General features: G+C 46.8%; 1 protein-coding gene across 2 annotated transcripts; it reads left to right on the forward strand.

Annotated features, from left to right (window-relative positions):
* The first annotated feature begins 3,607 nt into the window (after positions 1 to 3,607).
* LOC106570477 (protein naked cuticle homolog 2) lies at positions 3,608 to 15,961 on the forward strand. Of its 2 annotated transcripts, none has more exons than XM_014142867.3 (8): positions 3,608 to 3,842; positions 3,954 to 3,980; positions 4,080 to 4,165; positions 13,568 to 13,628; positions 13,876 to 13,958; positions 14,222 to 14,317; positions 14,519 to 14,786; positions 14,934 to 15,961. In XM_014142867.3, exons 1-8 carry the CDS (start codon positions 3,818 to 3,820, stop codon positions 15,431 to 15,433), a joined length of 1,146 nt encoding a protein of 381 aa, XP_013998342.3. In that variant the 5' UTR covers positions 3,608 to 3,817; the 3' UTR covers positions 15,434 to 15,961. The 2 variants fall into 2 exon arrangements, with proteins under 2 accessions (XP_013998342.3, XP_013998341.3); XM_014142866.3 differs by having other exon boundaries at positions 3,958 to 3,980.
* Positions 15,962 to 16,492: the final 531 nt, after the last annotated feature.

Raw genomic sequence — 16,492 nt, forward strand, 5'->3', positions numbered from 1 at the left:
ATCAAAATTAGTGCACTATATGGGGAATAGTGCCATGTCCACTGCCTTCTTACCTTCTCCAGGGTGATGAGGGTGGACAGTATGTCTCCAGTATGGCCGGTGGCAATATCATTATTCAATATTTTGTCCTGGAGGGTTGCAGTCATATGGTTCCTCATCATCACCTCTTGCTGTACGTTGAACGACAGGCTGTGCACCTCCTCCACTATACTGTGGATAAACACATGCACGTGGTCTGAAATATACCTACAGTTCTTCCACTGTCCAAAGAGAGAAATAAGATTTTATTTAATTGAAGACACTATCTTTATAAGGTAAACATGTTGGGCTTTCATTGAATTCAGAGAAATAGTGATTGAAAAATGTATAATTTCTTGGTATCACAATAACTCAGAATCAGTTACTGTGATGGACGAAGAAAAAAAATAGGGGTTTCAATAGCTTCTCGCTAAAACAAACAGAGGCTTTCGTTACACTACACTACTACTCATCTGGCGCCGGGTCATGTTGTCCTGGTCACCACCTCTGCCCTGGTCCGTCAGGACTCCCGTATCTTCCGGTATAGTCTGTGGGAGAATGAAGGGGTTGAGGAGTGAGTTTGGTGTGGTATGTAGGGAGAGAGGACTTAATACACAGGCTGGTAATATGTGATTGAAAACAACGAAAGAGGAGTGGTCGTATTGATGATTTTGAAAGGCAGCTTGTAGTAATAATCAGTATACAACAATGTGGAAGACACAAAATTCATCACACAACTCCCACCCCCCTCTGTCATCAACAACAGAGCCTTGGTATGAATAACACTAACGTGACTCGTTAGAGTTCTTGTCGTCGTAGTCGACCATCTATACCTCCAGGTTGGTGGTTACCACGGCGACGAGGAGATTGGTGAAAATGAAGAAGTAGAGACGGTCCGTACATCAGCCCCTCATAACTACTGTGCAGACAGAAAGGACAACTCTTACCACATTGGGACAAAATACATAGAAATATGTCAACAATATATTGGTATTTTCACAAAAGCTTTTTCACTCTATTGCGACATTTTAAGCCCCATTTGATTAATAACATAATCTCTTCTTGCTTTTCAAAATCTTTATCCAAGGACCCATACTGTCTGAACTGGATAGAGGAAATGTAGTCTTTATCCAAGGACTCATACTGTATGAACTGGATAAGGGGAAATGTAGGGCCTTGTGTCTCTTACTCCACAAACTCCCTGTAGATGGCCATCCATCCGTCCTAGGGATGCAGAAGAAGAGGGTGTAAAGGGCCAAAGACAGGTCGCCAAAGGCTGATGGGACAGCAGCACTGAACAGGGTCAAGCCAAACACTGCAAACACCTGACAGACACAGACAGGACATCAACAGAGACATCAGACACAAACACAGGGGACCACTGAGCAGATGTCCCACCATCACAAAAACAGGGGACCACTGAGCAGATGTCCCACCATCACAAACACAGGGGACCACTGAGCAGATGTCCCACCATCACAAACACAGGGGACCACTGAGCAGATGTCCCACCATCACAAACACAGGGGACCACTGAGCAGATGTCCCACCATCACAAACACAGGGGACCACTGAGCAGATGTCCCACCATCACAAACACAGGGACCACAAATGGATTCTATTTCTATGGTCTCTATATCACTCCTTGAAACATCACACACTCATCTTGGGCCATAGCAACAAACCAACACAACAAATAGTAACAGAGGAAAGACCAGGGGCATTAACGTATAGTTGACAGTTCTAACGTTTCTTTTCTCATTCAAAGTCAGAGGAATGAGATGAAAAAGTGGGAATGGATTAAGATGACTTTTAATGAAGTGAGAGAGAGAGACAGAGAGAGAGAGAGAGAGAGAGAGAGAGAGAGAGAGAGAGGAGGGTATCTACAGTACAAGCATGATTAGGAGGAGGACGAAGATATTGGCCATGTCTGGGATGGACTACATAATGATGGTGACCATCATAGCCAAACCCTCAACACCCAGGAACACAAACACAAGAAATAACACATTACAACATGGAGTAACAAAGCAGCATTACTAAAACCATCGGCGTACTACATAGCTCACTAAGGAATGGAGAAAACATGTGTGGTGAGGATCTTATTTTATGCCCTCTTTTGGATAAGAATGATGGGAGTGAAGAGTTGAGAAGTGAAGGGTGTGAGTGGTTGGGATGGGTTGGGGAGTGAAGGGTGTGAGTGGTTGGGATGGGTTGGGGAGTGAAGGGTTGGGGAGTGAAGGGTGTGAGTGGTTGGGATGGGTTGGGGAGTGAAGGGTTGGGGAGTGAAGGGTGTGAGTGGTTGGGATGGGTTGGGGAGTGAAGGGTGTGAGTGGTTGGGATGGGTTGGGGAGTGAAGGGTTGGGGAGTGAAGGGTGTGAGTGGTTGGGATGGGTTGGGGAGTGAAGGGTTGGGGAGTGAAGGGTGTGAGTGGTTGGGATGGGTTGGGGAGTGAAGGGTTGGGGAGTGAAGGGTTGGGGAGTGAAGCGTTGTGGAGTGGGAGGGGTTGGGAAGTGGGAGGGGTTGGAGAGTGAACATTTAGGGAGTGAAAAGTTGGGGAGTGGGAGGCGTTGGGAAGTGGGAGGGGTTGGGGAGTGGGAGGGGTTGGGGAGTGAAGGGTTGTGGAGTGGGAGGGGTTGGGGAGTGGGAGGGGTTGGAGAGTGGGAGGGGTTGGAGAGTGGGAGGGGTTGGGAAGTGGGAGGGGTTGGGGAGTGGGAGGGGTTGGAGAGTGGGAGGGGTTGGGGAGTGGGAGGGGTTGGAGAGTGGGAGGGGTTGGGAAGTGGGAGGGGTTGGAGAGTGAACATTTAGGGAGTGAAAAGTTGGGGAGTGGGAGGCGTTGGGAAGTGGGAGGGGTTGGGAAGTGGGAGGGGTTGGGGAGTGGGAGGGGTTGGGGAGTGAAGGGTTGTGGAGTGGGAGGGGTTGGGAAGTGGGAGGGGTTGGAGAGCGGGAGGGGTTGGGAAGTGGGAGGGGTTGGAGAGTGAACATTTAGGGAGTGAAAAGTTGGGGAGTGGGAGGCGTTTACAGCGTTTGTCTCACCAACCCCGTTAGAAATATTGTGAAGAATGTTGAGGAATCTTTGACCAGAAAGGGCTCGTTCCTGAAGATAGACATTATATGCGCAAATTACGCAGACACCACTGGGTGGCAATATATATATATTTTTTATTTATTTATCCTTTATTTAACTATGCAAGTCAGTTAAAAACAAATCCTTATTTACAATGACGGCCCAGGAACAGTGGGTTAACTGCCTTGTCCAGGGGCAGAACGACAGATTTTTACCTTGCCAGCTCGGTGATGCGATCTAGCAAACTTTAGGTTACTGGCCCAACGCACTAGGCTACCTGCCGCCCCAATATACAGTAGCCTATTTAGGGAAACAGCGATCTAGATACTAAACAAATAAAACGTTTGTATAATGAAGGGCTCTTATTTTATGTTTACACGAAAGACACATCATGCACGCGTTAAATTATGTCTAGTGAGCTAATAAAAAATTTAGAAAATACTTTCCCCGAATGGCCAGCAGGATGTGCTGTACCCTATGTATATTGATTATTCGTGTATTTTCCACAATAAACTCCTCAAGTTCTCTCTGTCCAACATACTTGTGTGCACCTTCACGAAGCGTCGGTCCTCTTGTCTATCTCAACCCTATAATAACTTCATGGCAAAATCGACATATCGATGCATACAGGATACAACTGTCTTTGTTGTTATCAATGGGAGATGATGAAAACATCTTGATCAATGCGCAAATAGATGAAGGTTCAAGGCACGAGAGGAAATATAAAAAAATATGGGCAAACTCCAATCGAAACATGGTAAGACTTAGTATTTCGTTTCAGAGGCTACTGTATATCTCTTAATAACCAAAATGTAACAATATTTTCTTTCTCTCTTTTATGTTTCCATTCCATGCCTAATTTGGATAGCCAGTAAACGCAGAGAAAATCCTGAAGGTAAGAATCACCTTTAGGAAAGTCTCAAAATATATGTCTCTCAAACATAGTGTTATGCAGGATATAGACTTTATTTTTTTATTTGTTTGTTTCTTCCAGGTGGTAGTTTTGCTGCCAATGTGCTCACCTGTCAGAGAGAGCTGGAATGTACGGATCTCCACACCCACAAAACCAGATTCAAGCAGGTACTGTACAACGCAGTTTCCAGAGATATTGAAATATAATGAACATTTAATCTGTTTGCAGATTTTCATTGAGAGAGAAAGAGTCATCAGACAGTCACTAGCCATATTTGGGGCGGCAGGTAGCCTAGAGTTTAGAGCGTTGGGTCAGTAACTGAAAGATTGCCAAATCGAATCCCTGAGCTGACAAGGTAAAAATCTGTCGTTCTGCCCCTGAACAAGGCAGTTAACCCATTGTTCCTAGGCCATCATTGAAAATAAGAATTTGTCCTTAACCGACTTGCCAAGTTAAATAAAAAATAAAAATACCCTGCTGCCAAATCCTTCTCGCACCTAAATCCCCATAGGCCTACTTCTCTAGGACAGTTCTTTAGTTTGTCAATGCTAACAGTCAGTTGTTTACCAAACTGTAGTTTGTATTTTGCATCCTGGGGGGTTAGCATCCTTCTCTGGACCATGTTCATGATGCATCTGCTTCTGGCTCTTTCTGGCCCAGAAAGGCCTGGAAATGGAAAGCAACACAGACACATGTGTGTCATTAGAGTTGAGAGGCTTGAACTTGGATAATGACGCTAACAAGAACCAGAATGGTGGAGTCCTGTGAAAGGGTAGCTGAATGGAACACAGCCGCCCAGAGTGGAAGAGCTTAGAGTCCTAATGAAAAGATGAAGGCAGTGTATCACACATCGCTTCTTATCTAAGACAAAAGTAGGCAAATTGACAATTCTCTATTGAATACATGGTGTTGTATTCATCAATCTTTATACATAAATCACAGCCAAACTATGTACCATCTGTGTAAACAACAAAAACAACAAATAACATTTTGAATTGCTGCCTTCTCAGTCTTGTTTACATCCTGATTCATCCATCCATAGAGGATTGACACTGTCAGTCACCACTTCATGCTCACATTGAGTCCACACTGGTGTTCGCACTAGGGTTCACTGACTCTGAATCACATGTGCATGATGTCTTAGCCAGGTCTGCTCCTCCCTCCCTCCCTCCCAGTCCCAGCCAAGGCAAAGGCAAAGCAACCACAGGCTGATAGAACAGTATAAGCACACAGCCAAGCCAGGGACATGAAAGGTGTTTGGAGAGGGGCTTTTTCCCCCCTGCTCCTTCCTTTGCTCTCTGTGAGAGGAGGCTGTCATGTCTGTGTGAATGCATATGGCCGCTGTCCAGAACAGCAGGGGCTTTCATTACCGCCACACTGAAACCCCACATCTGGTGCTGGCAGGGGGAGACAAGGTCTGGTAGGCGGAGTGTCTGGTTGTGGGTGGAACACCTTCACATGTAGGCTTAGTACTGTTAATGAGATGGTCACATTTGGGAAGATGTAGCATAGTGAGAGTACAACATCTTGATGCTCATAACTCTTCTTTGACTCTAAACTGTGTGGCCACTCACTGCCTCACTCACATATTTTGAATGTCTTCTTGTCTCTCTCGTAATCATCTTTCAACACTTGGAAAGACCCGTTGGAGCCATTTTGAATGTCTGCTGCAGTGTCATTTTGAAGTCATGGTGGGGATGAGGTGTTAATGCAGTATTGGTCCATGTTGCTGTCTCTCTGGAGCCTGTTATTAGGAAAGAAAGGCTGAGCCTGCCAGGTTTCTGTAATGAGACCCAGCTCCTCCATGTCTTTTTAATGGCAGTTCAGTTGTTCCTGTGATTCTGTATTCCAGCTCCATGGCACCACCGCATATGTAACTGTCAGCAGGGGGCCTGGCTAGCTACAGTTTGTAGTGTACTGGTATACTCTATGTTATTTGCCTGGGCACTTCATGTGTGTGTCTGGCTGTCTAAGATTATGTTCATTGTTTGTCCTCTTTTCAGTAAGGAAGCTTGATTATAGTGTCAACTTTGATGCCTTCATTGGGGTGTCCAGGCTGTAGCGGTCACATGTCTTGGATCACTTGTGTCAACATCCTGCAGCCTCAGGTCATAGACCCAGTGAGACACCACAGCACTCCGTTACCCACCCTGTTCACTGTTAGTCCTGCAGTGAGACACCACAGCTCTCAGTTACCCACCCTGTTCACTGTTAGTCCTGCAGTGAGACACCACAGCTCTCCGTTACCCACCCTGTTCACTGTTAGTCCTGCAGTGAGACACCACAGCTCTCTGTCACCCACCCTGTTCACTGTTAGTCCTGCAGTGAGACACCACAGCTCTCCGTTACCCACCCTGTTCACTGTTAGTCCTGCAGTGAGACACCACAGCTCTCCGTTACCCACCCTGTTCACTGTTAGTCCTGCAGTGAGACACCACAGCTCTCCGTTACCCACCCTGTTCACTGTTAGTCCTGCAGTGAGACACCACAGCTCTCCGTTACCCACCCTGTTCACTGTTAGTCCTGCAGTGAGACACCACAGCTCTCCATTACCCACCCTGTTCACTGATAGTCCTGCAGTGAGACACACAGCTCTCCGTTACCCACCCTGTTCACTGTTAGTCCTGCAGTGAGACACCACAGCTCTCCGTTACCCACCCTGTTCACTGTTAGTCCTGCAGTGAGACACCACAGCTCTCCGTTACCCACCCTGTTCACTGTTAGTCCTGCAGTGAGACACCACAGCTCTCCGTTACCCACCCTGTTCACTGTTAGTCCTGCAGTGAGACACCACAGCTCTCCGTTACCCACCCTGTTCACTGTTAGTCCTGCAGTGAGACACCACAGCTCTCCGTTACCCACCCTGTTCACTGTTAGTCCTGCAGTGAGACACCACAGCTCTCCGTTACCCACCCTGTTCACTGTTAGTCCTGCAGTGAGACACCACAGCTCTCCGTTACCCACCCTGTTCACTGTTAGTCCTGCAGTGAGACACCACAGCTCTCCGTTACCCACCCTGTTCACTGTTAGTCCTGCAGTGAGACACCACAGCTCTCCGTTACCCACCCTGTTCACTGTTAGTCCTGCAGTGAGACACCACAGCTCTCCGTTACCCACCCTGTTCACTGTTAGTCCTGCAGTGAGACACCACAGCTCTCCGTTACCCACCCTGTTCACTGTTAGTCCTGCAGTGAGACACCACAGCTCTCCGTTACCCACCCTGTTCACTGTTAGTCCTGCAGTGAGACACCACAGCTCTCCGTTACCCACCCTGTTCACTGTTAGTCCTGCAGTGAGACACCACAGCTCTCCGTTACCCACCCTGTTCACTGATAGTCCTGCAGTGAGACACCACAGCTCTCCGTTACCCACCCTGTTCACTGTTAGTCCTGCAGTGAGACACCACAGCTCTCCGTTACCCACCCTGTTCACTGTTAGTCCTGCAGTGAGACACCACAGCTCTCCGTTACCCACCCTGTTCACTGTTAGTCCTGCAGTGAGACACCACAGCTCTCCGTTACCCACCCTGTTCACTGTTAGTCCTGCAGTGAGACACCACAGCTCTCCGTTACCCACCCTGTTCACTGTTAGTCCTGCAGTGAGACACCACAGCTCTCCGTTACCCACCCTGTTCACTGTTAGTCCTGCAGTGAGACACCACAGCTCTCCGTTACCCACCCTGTTCACTGTTAGTCCTGCAGTGAGACACCACAGCTCTCCATTACCCACCCTGTTCACTGTTAGTCCTGCAGTGAGACACCACAGCTCTCCGTTACCCACCCTGTTCACTGTTAGTCCTGCAGTGAGACACCACAGCTCTCCATTACCCACCCTGTTCACTGTTAGTCCTGCAGTGAGACACCACAGCTCTCCGTTACCCACCCTGTTCACTGTTAGTCCTGCAGTGAGACACCACAGCTCTCCATTACCCGCCCAGTTCACTGTTAGTCCTGCAGTGAGACACCACAGCTCTCCATTACCCACCCTGTTCACTGTTAGTCCTGCAGTGAGACACCACAGCTCTCCGTTACCCACCCTGTTCACTGTTAGTCCTGCAGTGAGACACCACAGCTCTCCATTACCCACCCTGTTCACTGATAGTCTTGGAAGAATCCCTCTTTCTTACAGCTTCTCCTCTTCTGGCTGCTCAACTTAAAAAAGTGGAGCAAAATTCTGAATGAATGTGTGCTTTCATTTCTGTAAAGATAATTGTGTGGTGATTCTACTCAGTGTGCGTGTTTTTAAAAATCCCATTTCAATATCTGTAACACAACCTTATTTCCATCAGGATGTTAAACAATTTAAGACTTGTAGAACAATTAACCTCAATATTGACATACTGTTTCTGTTTAATTACAATGACTCAGGGTGGAGTGTTGACAACATCACCTGATACAATAACAAAGGCACTTTTCATTAATAAACCTGTTTATCCAAGGCAGGTTTGGATCATGTACAGCTCAGTCAAGTGAGCCAGAGAGTCTGTAAAATGGACAAACACTAAGTATAAAAAAAGTTGTCTGATGAAATGCAACCAACCATATCAGAATCGGATTGCAGTTTGCATCCCTGTCTCTGAATGGATTTCTATTTGGAACAACAGTGCTGGTTAAACTGGGCCAGTCATTCTCTTGGGTTTGGAGAAGGAATCTTCCTTCTAGCCCTCTTATTGTTTCCACCAAGGTGTTTCTGTCCTGTTTGTTGACCCAGAGGTTTCTGTTTATTATTCTACTGTTCAGACTCTGGACTGTGATTATATTTGGGCTGAAATCGCCTCCCAGAACATTCCAACTCTAAGCCAGGGAAGCCGATTTTTCCCAAACACAGATTGGATTGTTCAGGTGGCTGGCTCTCCCTTTCATGTTTGGTTACCCACCCTGTTTGTTGGGCTGTAGCTCAGACAGAGGATGAGAGACAAAGAGAGAGAGAGACCATGGTCATATCATTAGGTGGTAAGAACCCTTGGACATCTCTACCCACAATGATCTGAAAATGTCCCACTGCTTTCCGCCCTCATGGCCAGCAGAACTGATTGGCCAGTTGGAGAGAGGCCCAGTTCTATAGCTAGATACCCGTATAGACTCTGGCTCCAGCGTTTCCTCACACAACCACAGCTCAACATCTAAATCCCTCCCTCAGTTCCCCTCCTCCAGAAATCACACATCTGGTTTCTGTGAGCAAGGCCAGACCTCTGAAAATGAGAACTTCTTAATGGTTATTCTCTGACTTAACGTTAACTATTGCCTGAGCCTGAAAACAACCCCAACCCCCTTTATATTCTTTGAATATCAACTTGTGTACCAACTTCAAGACACTTATCTTCCTATTATGTATATAACAGAAGCTGCTTCACATAAACTCCTGCGATGAAGCAACCATCCTTCCCCATACAGCCCCACCCCCATACGATCAACCACCTATCCAGGTATTGGTTAACAGGAAGAGAGATGATCAACCTCCTATCCAGGTATTGGTTAACAGGAAGAGAGATGATCAACCTCCTATCCAGGTATTGGTTAACAGGAAGAGAGATGATCAACCACCTATCCAGGTATTGGTTGGCAGGAAGAGAGATTGTTAAAACAAAGCTCTGTACTGTTCTCTTCTCTTCTCTGGGCTCTGCGTTTGACTCTAACTAAAGGCGGGTGGGAGAGAGGGGGGCTACAGGACAGGATGCAAAGCTTGGTGACACCCAGTTGAGTGCAGGAAAAGGCCCCCGCTCCTCTCCCCTCTCGGTTGGTAACCCGACCCCAGATGAAAGGGCCTGTAGCAGGCAGAGCGTGGCGGTCGATGGCAGGGGTTTGGCTGGTATGCTGGTTGAAGCCATCAGCAGTCAGGGTTATCTGTCAGCATGGTCCTCTCAGACTCCACAGGCTCTTTGTTACTCATCTGCATCTGTCAGAGCTGTGGGCGGCTGGCTGCTGGGAATGTCTGTGGTGGAGACAGTTAGACGCACAGATCTAATGTTTTGGTGCTTTTCACTGTCCTTTTTTGAAGGGACGGTTTCTGACTTGTTGCAACAGAGGGTTGGATATCATATGCTCAAATCTTGATTGGCCTTGATAGCACACGCAATATGCTCAACACCGTTCAAGGCAACACCTAGTTTCAAAGTGTGGGTACTCACCAAGCAACGACTACCCAGTGGATTGGGTTGAAGTTAATATCCGCCTTGAGCCCGTAGGCATTATAAATAGGTTGTAGTCTCAGCAGGTTTTTGAACATAGTAAATGTATAGACTGTGTGTTATTGTTTCCATATGGGACGCTCAGTTCTACACATATATGGGAACTCTGTAGGTGATATTACTTTAATACCAAGAGTGACTTAATGCATTTACTTTTACTGGATATGGTGATGTCACAGCTGGCATGGTCAGGGCATGAGCATGACTGCCTGCCTGCCTTCTCTTACAGTAAATTTACCCTTATAGGTTCTATTTTTCTCCAGTGCTTTATTCCCTCTCTGAGAACAGAATAAAATACAACAGATTATTTTTTTACCCTTATTTTACCAGGTAAGTTGACTGAACACATTCTCATTTACAGTAAAAACCTGGGGAATAGTTACAGGGGAGAGGAATGAGCCTATTGGAAGCTGGGGATGATTAGGTGGCCATGATGGTATGAGGGCCAGATTGGGAATTTAGCCAGGACACCAGTGTTAACACCCCTACTCTTACGATAAGCACCATGGGATCTTTAGTGACCACAGAGAGTCAGGACACCCATTTAACATCCCGTCCAAAAGACAGCACACTACACAGGGCAACATCCCCAATCACTGCCCTGGCAGTGGAGGTGTATTAATACCCATAAAACCTAGCGGTCAAACATGGAAATGGTTCCAATCGTTTTTCCACCAGTCATTTTTCCCATCCGGAATTTTAGAAACACTAAAAGGATTACTTTATCCTATCCTAGGTATTCCTTAAAGAGGTGGGGTTTCAGGTGTCTCCGGAAGGTGGTGATTGACTCCGCTGTCCTGGCGTCGTGAGGGAGCTTGTTCCACCATTGGGGTGCCAGAGCAGCGAACAGTTTTGACTGGGCTGAGCGGGAACTGTGCTTCCTCAGAGGTAGGGGGGTCAGCAGGCCAGTGGTGGATGAACGCAGTGCCCTTGTTTGGGTGTAGGGCCTGATCAGAGCTTGAAGGTATGGAGGTGCCGTTCCCTTCACAGCTCCGTAGGCAATCACCATGGTCTTGTAGCGGATGCGAGCTTCAACTGGAAGCCAGTGGAGAGAGCGGAGGAGCGGGGTGACGTGAGAGAACTTGGGAAGGTTGAACACCAGACGGGCTGCGGCGTTCTGGATGAGTTGTAGGGGTTTAATGGCACAGGCAGGGAGCCCAGCCAACAGCGAGTTGCAGTAATCCAGACGGGAGATGACAAGTGCCTGGATTAGGACCTGCACCGCTTCCTGTGTGAGGCAGGGTCGTACTCTGCGAATGTTGTAGAGCATGAACCTACAGGATCGGGTCACCGCCTTGATGTTAGTGGAGAACGACAGGGTGTTGTCCAGGATCACGCCAAGGTTCTTAGCACTCTGGGAGGAGGACACAAGGGAGTTGTCAACCGTGATGGCGAGATCATGGAACGGGCAGTCCTTCCCCGGGAGGAAGAGCAGCTCCGTCTTGCCGAGGTTCAGCTTGAGCTGGTGATCCGTCATCCACACTGATATGTCTGACAGACATGCAGAGATGCGATTCGCCGCCTGGTTATCAGAAGGGGGAAAGGAGAAGATTAATTGTGTGTCGTCTGCATAGCAATGATAGGAGAGACCATGTGAGGATATGACAGAGCCAAGTGACTTGGTGTATAGCGAGAATAGGAGAGGGCCTAGAACAGAGCCCTGGGGGACACCAGTGGTGAGAGCGCATGGTGCGGAGACAGATTCTCGCCACGCCACCTGGTAGGAGCGACCTGTCAGGTAGGACGCAATCCAAGCGTGGGCCGCGCCGGAGATGCCCAACTCGGAGAGGGTGGAGAGGAGGATCTGATGGTTCACAGTATCAAAGGCAGCAGATAGTTCTAGAAGGATGAGAGCAGAGGAGAGAGAGTTAGCTTTAGCAGTGCGGAGAGCCTCCGTGACACAGAGAAGAGCAGTCTCAGTTGAATGCCCAGTCTTGAAACCTGACTGATTAGGATCAAGAAGGTCATTCTGAGAGAGATAGCAGGAGAGCTGGCCAAGGACGGCACGTTCAAGAGTTTGAGAGAAAAGAAAGAATTCAGAATTCACAGTTCACAGAATTGTCAATTAAAAAAATGCTGTCAGTTTATTATTTACTCAATTTAGCTAACATTAGATAGTTAATCCAGAGATTCTTACCTTTGCCTCGATTCAGCAGTCTCATCCAGATCATCATGGCATTTGTAGTTCTTTATCAAAGCCAGATTAGCTGCTAATTAGCATTTCATTTTTAGGGGGTAAATAGGTGAATATATTGATAAAAGTCACCTTGTCCAAGAGAGATTTACACAGTTATCAAAACATCACACCAGGGTAAGCCTATAGGAAACACAGCCCTTATTTTAAATGTTTCTAAAATCCCCTATGGGGAAAATGAATGATGGAAAAACAATTGGGACCATTTCCTTGTTTCACAGTTAGGCTTTATGGGTATTATGACTCATGCTGTGGTACTCTATTGGGACATTTTTTTTAGATCAGAGGAAAGAGTGCCCCCTACTGGCCTACCAATACCACTTCCAGTAGCCTCTTGTCTCCCATCCAGGGACTAACCTTTCTTAGCTTCAGTGGCAAGCCAGCAGTGCGATGCAGGGTGGTATGCTGCTGGAAGTGGAATAGACATTTGTCTCCTGCTTCTTGGATATTAGATTATGAGGTAGATTTGAGCTAATGCCAGTCATTTTTGGACTCTGATATCAGAAGTAGCTCTTCAAATGTTAGGAAAACAGACCCTGGCAGATTATATCTCTCAGGAAGGTCAGATGAGAAACGAGACACAGACAGAGAAGGTCAGTCATCTGTCTGTGGCTCCTGTGTTCAGGGTAGTGATGTCTTGACCTTCTGTTCTCCACTCGGTCCCATGTGACAAGGTTCCTGGGTTCTCCGCTGACCCTCAGTACATCAACTGTAGAACAAACTCTGTCCCAGTGAGCGGAGGAGATCAGGGGTCAGATTAGAAGGACAGCTTTCATCCCAAAGGGGAGATGAATTACTACTGGTCCTGTGCATGTGACAAATAAAATTTGATTTGCTAGCTACTTGTATATCGAATTAGTGTTCTATTATGTGTGTGTGTGTGTGTGTGTGGGTGTATTTAGAGTTGTGTCTGCATTACATCTGATTAGTTATAGAACACATACGGCTTTATTGAATTTATCGGAAGTTGAGGTGAACTTGAAAACATCAGCTGGTTCTCACAGTATTATTTACCCAGCTGATGACAAACAATAGGCCCCGAGATGATCAAAGATTTCCTGCTCTCACATCATTTAAACTTTCATATCTTTCTCCTTCTCCCTATCTCTATCTCTATCCCCCCCTCTTCTGTGACTTTTTCTCTCCTAATTCTCACTTGGTCCATCGCTCCTCTCCCTCTTTTTCCAGGAGTTGTGCAGAGGGGAAGTGAAGGATGAGCAGTCCCTGAACCATAAGAGCCCCCTACAGGGTGAGTAGAAAAACCAAGCCTCAGTGGATCAGGCTGGTCACATTACTGTTGCACTGATTCTAGTCTAGCATGCATCATTAACTTAACATCTTAGACTTACTCAATGGTTGACCTGTTTGATTCGGTATGGTTCATATCTTAACTAAGAATTCCCCTTGCTTGTCCTGGAAACCTGGGATACTGTGTGTGTATTATCGTCTGTAAACAGCAAACATGAAGGCTAATGAGAATATACTTTGTTTTACAGTGGTACTGCCATCAGAGAAGGAGAGAGAGAGCTACATCCACGTTCCTTTCAGACAGCCCAGGAAGAGGAACAGCCATGTTGATGTGAGTGGCTTTTTTGCCTTTTACTGTCCTGTACACTACAACTACAAAAGGAGTTGATCTATAGAATCTTTACAGAGTATGGCAGGGATTTGTTTGATGACCATAATATGGTACCTGTTGTGTTTGGTCCTCTGTAGCTCAGTAGGTAGAGCATGGAGCGTCAATGCTAGGTTAGTGGGTTCAATTCCTGGGACCACTTGCACGTAAAATGTAAGCACGCATAAAAGTGTCTACATAATGGTGACAATTATTCATGGTTACAGGACACAGAGTGCAATGTTGTGTTGGAGGATGACACTCGACAGGAGTGGATCTTCACACTGTATCACTTTGACAACAGTGGTAAAGTCACCAAGGAGGTACAGTAGCTTCACACAGCTACAACAAGCAACTCTTGCGCATTGAGTTTTCTCTTAAGTCAACCCTGCAGCCTTGCTAATGGGGTGTGTGTGTGTGTGTGTGTGTGTGTGTGTGTGTGTGTGTGTGTGTGTGTGTGTGTGTGTGTGTGTGTGTGTGTGTGTGTGTGTGTGTGTGTGTGTGTGTGTGTGTGTGTCTTACAGGATATGTCCAGTCTCATGCAGTCCATCTATGAGGTGGTTGAAGCGTCGGCCAAGCAGCCTTCATGTAACAGCACAGCCCTGAAGGTCAAACTGGTGGTGGCCCCCTCCAGCAGCTCCAGAACAGGGGACAGAATGGAGGAAGTCCAGCAGGAGGAGGCAGGGAGCCCAGAGAGGACTTTTCACTGTGTGGATGAAAACACAGAACGCAGGAACCACTACTTAGACCTAGCTGGGATAGAGAACTATTCCTCCAAGTTTGACGATGCAGGTAGGTACACAATGGCCATTTATTTTCAGCACTTTTGAGGCACAGATCATTAAAGTCAACATGGTTTTTACTGAAAATACACCAAAGATGAATGACATTCAACAAAGAGAAATGACAGCATAACATGATGTTCTCCATCCTCTGCAGACGCCCCCTCTCAGGTGCCCAGACCGGACTCTCGCTCAGCCCAGCAGCGCCGCTCAGTGGTGGTGGGGGAGAACTGCGGCCCTACAGAGTCCAGAGGCAGGGGCCTTTCTTTCCTCAGGTCTCTCAGGGGCCAAGCCAAGGCAGTGGGGGGAGACAGAGGAGGAGGAGGAGGTGGGGATAAATCAAGCAAGCTCCATGGCCACCACCCCTCCATATGGTGCCACCCCTCTCAGCCACACTCCCAGCCCCAACTCCCATTACAGCACAGCCAGAGCAAGAGGCTTCGCTCCAGGGCCAGAGAGGCTGGGTCCCCCTCCAGAACCCTACTCAACGTACAGCAGCCTGGTTCTCAAGCTCAGCCAGGGGGGGAAAGTGTGGCGCTGCCCAGCCTGCCTGCCTCCTCTGGGGTCTTGATCCCCCTGGTTCAGAGGCATGAGCATCACCACCACCACGAGCACCATCACCACCACCATCACCACCACTACCACCCCCCAGCATGACTGCAGTCTGCACTCCACTCAGGGATACAGAGACTGAGAGACACCTCCCTGTGGTTTAGCCTATAGCTAGGGCCCAAGTGGTTCCTGGTTAGATCAGGTGGGCCTAAATATAGTATAGGGCTGTGGGGCACCATCACTCTCCATACTAAGGAATAATAGCAACTCTGTACAAAAATGAGCTTATGTGCCTTGTATTGATGACTGAGTTTCATGTTGAATGTGTCATGTTGAATATGCTACTAACCTTTGGAAGCCCTCTAGACTGAAGTTTTTTCTCAGGTTTCTATAGATTACCACTTTCATTTAATATAATGATTTAAACAGTTACATCTACGTATGAGAGTATATGCAGTATGTTTTGTATTGTCTGTATTTTGATGTATGAAAGCATGATACAACTTTGCTTGTGATCATTGTAGTTTGTCAATTGAAAAAACTCACAATTTAATGAAGACTGACGCTTTTAGATTTGGGAAGAAGAAACATGTAAAACAATTTGTAATAAAGAGATACACTTTGTTCACGTCATGTGGAAGTTGTCAAATGTAAAATGTGTTCTCTCTTATGGCAAAACATTCCGTGCTAAGGCTCTATGAATATTTAGGAAAGTACACTGAACAAAAATATAAATGCAACATGCAACAATTTCAAAGATTTTACTGAGTTACAGTTCATATAAGGAAATCAGTCCATTTATATAAATTGATTAGGCCCTAATCTATGGATTTCAAATGATTGGGAATACAGATATGCATCTGTTGGTCACAGATACCTTAAATAAAAAAGGTAGGGGGGTGAATCAGAAAACCAGTCAGTATCTGGTGTGACCACACGTGGTCTGCGGTTGTAAGACCGGTTGGAAGTACTGCCAAATTCTCTAAAACAACTTTGGAGGAGGCTTATGGTAGAGAAATTAACTTTAAATTCTCTGGCAACAGCTCTGGTAGATATTCCTGCAGTCAACATGCCAATTGCACCTCCCTGAACTTGAGACATCTGTGGCATTGTGTTGTGTGACAAAACAGCACATTTTTTATTTAACCTTTATTTAACTAGGCA

The sequence above is a fragment of the Salmo salar genome, chromosome 14, assembly GCF_965601325.2.
Source record: "Salmo salar chromosome 14, fSalSal1, whole genome shotgun sequence".
NCBI lineage: Eukaryota > Metazoa > Chordata > Actinopteri > Salmoniformes > Salmonidae > Salmo > Salmo salar.

Excerpts from the sequence above, each read along its gene's own strand:
- LOC106570477 (XM_014142866.3), top strand. The coding sequence starts at position 3,781 with ATGAAGGTTCAAGGCACGAGAGGAAATATAAAAAAATATGGGCAAACT. Across the intron at positions 3,981-4,079 it reads ACGCAGAGAAAATCCTGAAG|GTGGTAGTTTTGCTGCCAAT; the intron begins GTAAGAATCACC and ends TGTTTCTTCCAG. Across the intron at positions 14,318-14,518 it reads GTGGTAAAGTCACCAAGGAG|GATATGTCCAGTCTCATGCA; the intron begins GTACAGTAGCTT and ends TGTGTCTTACAG.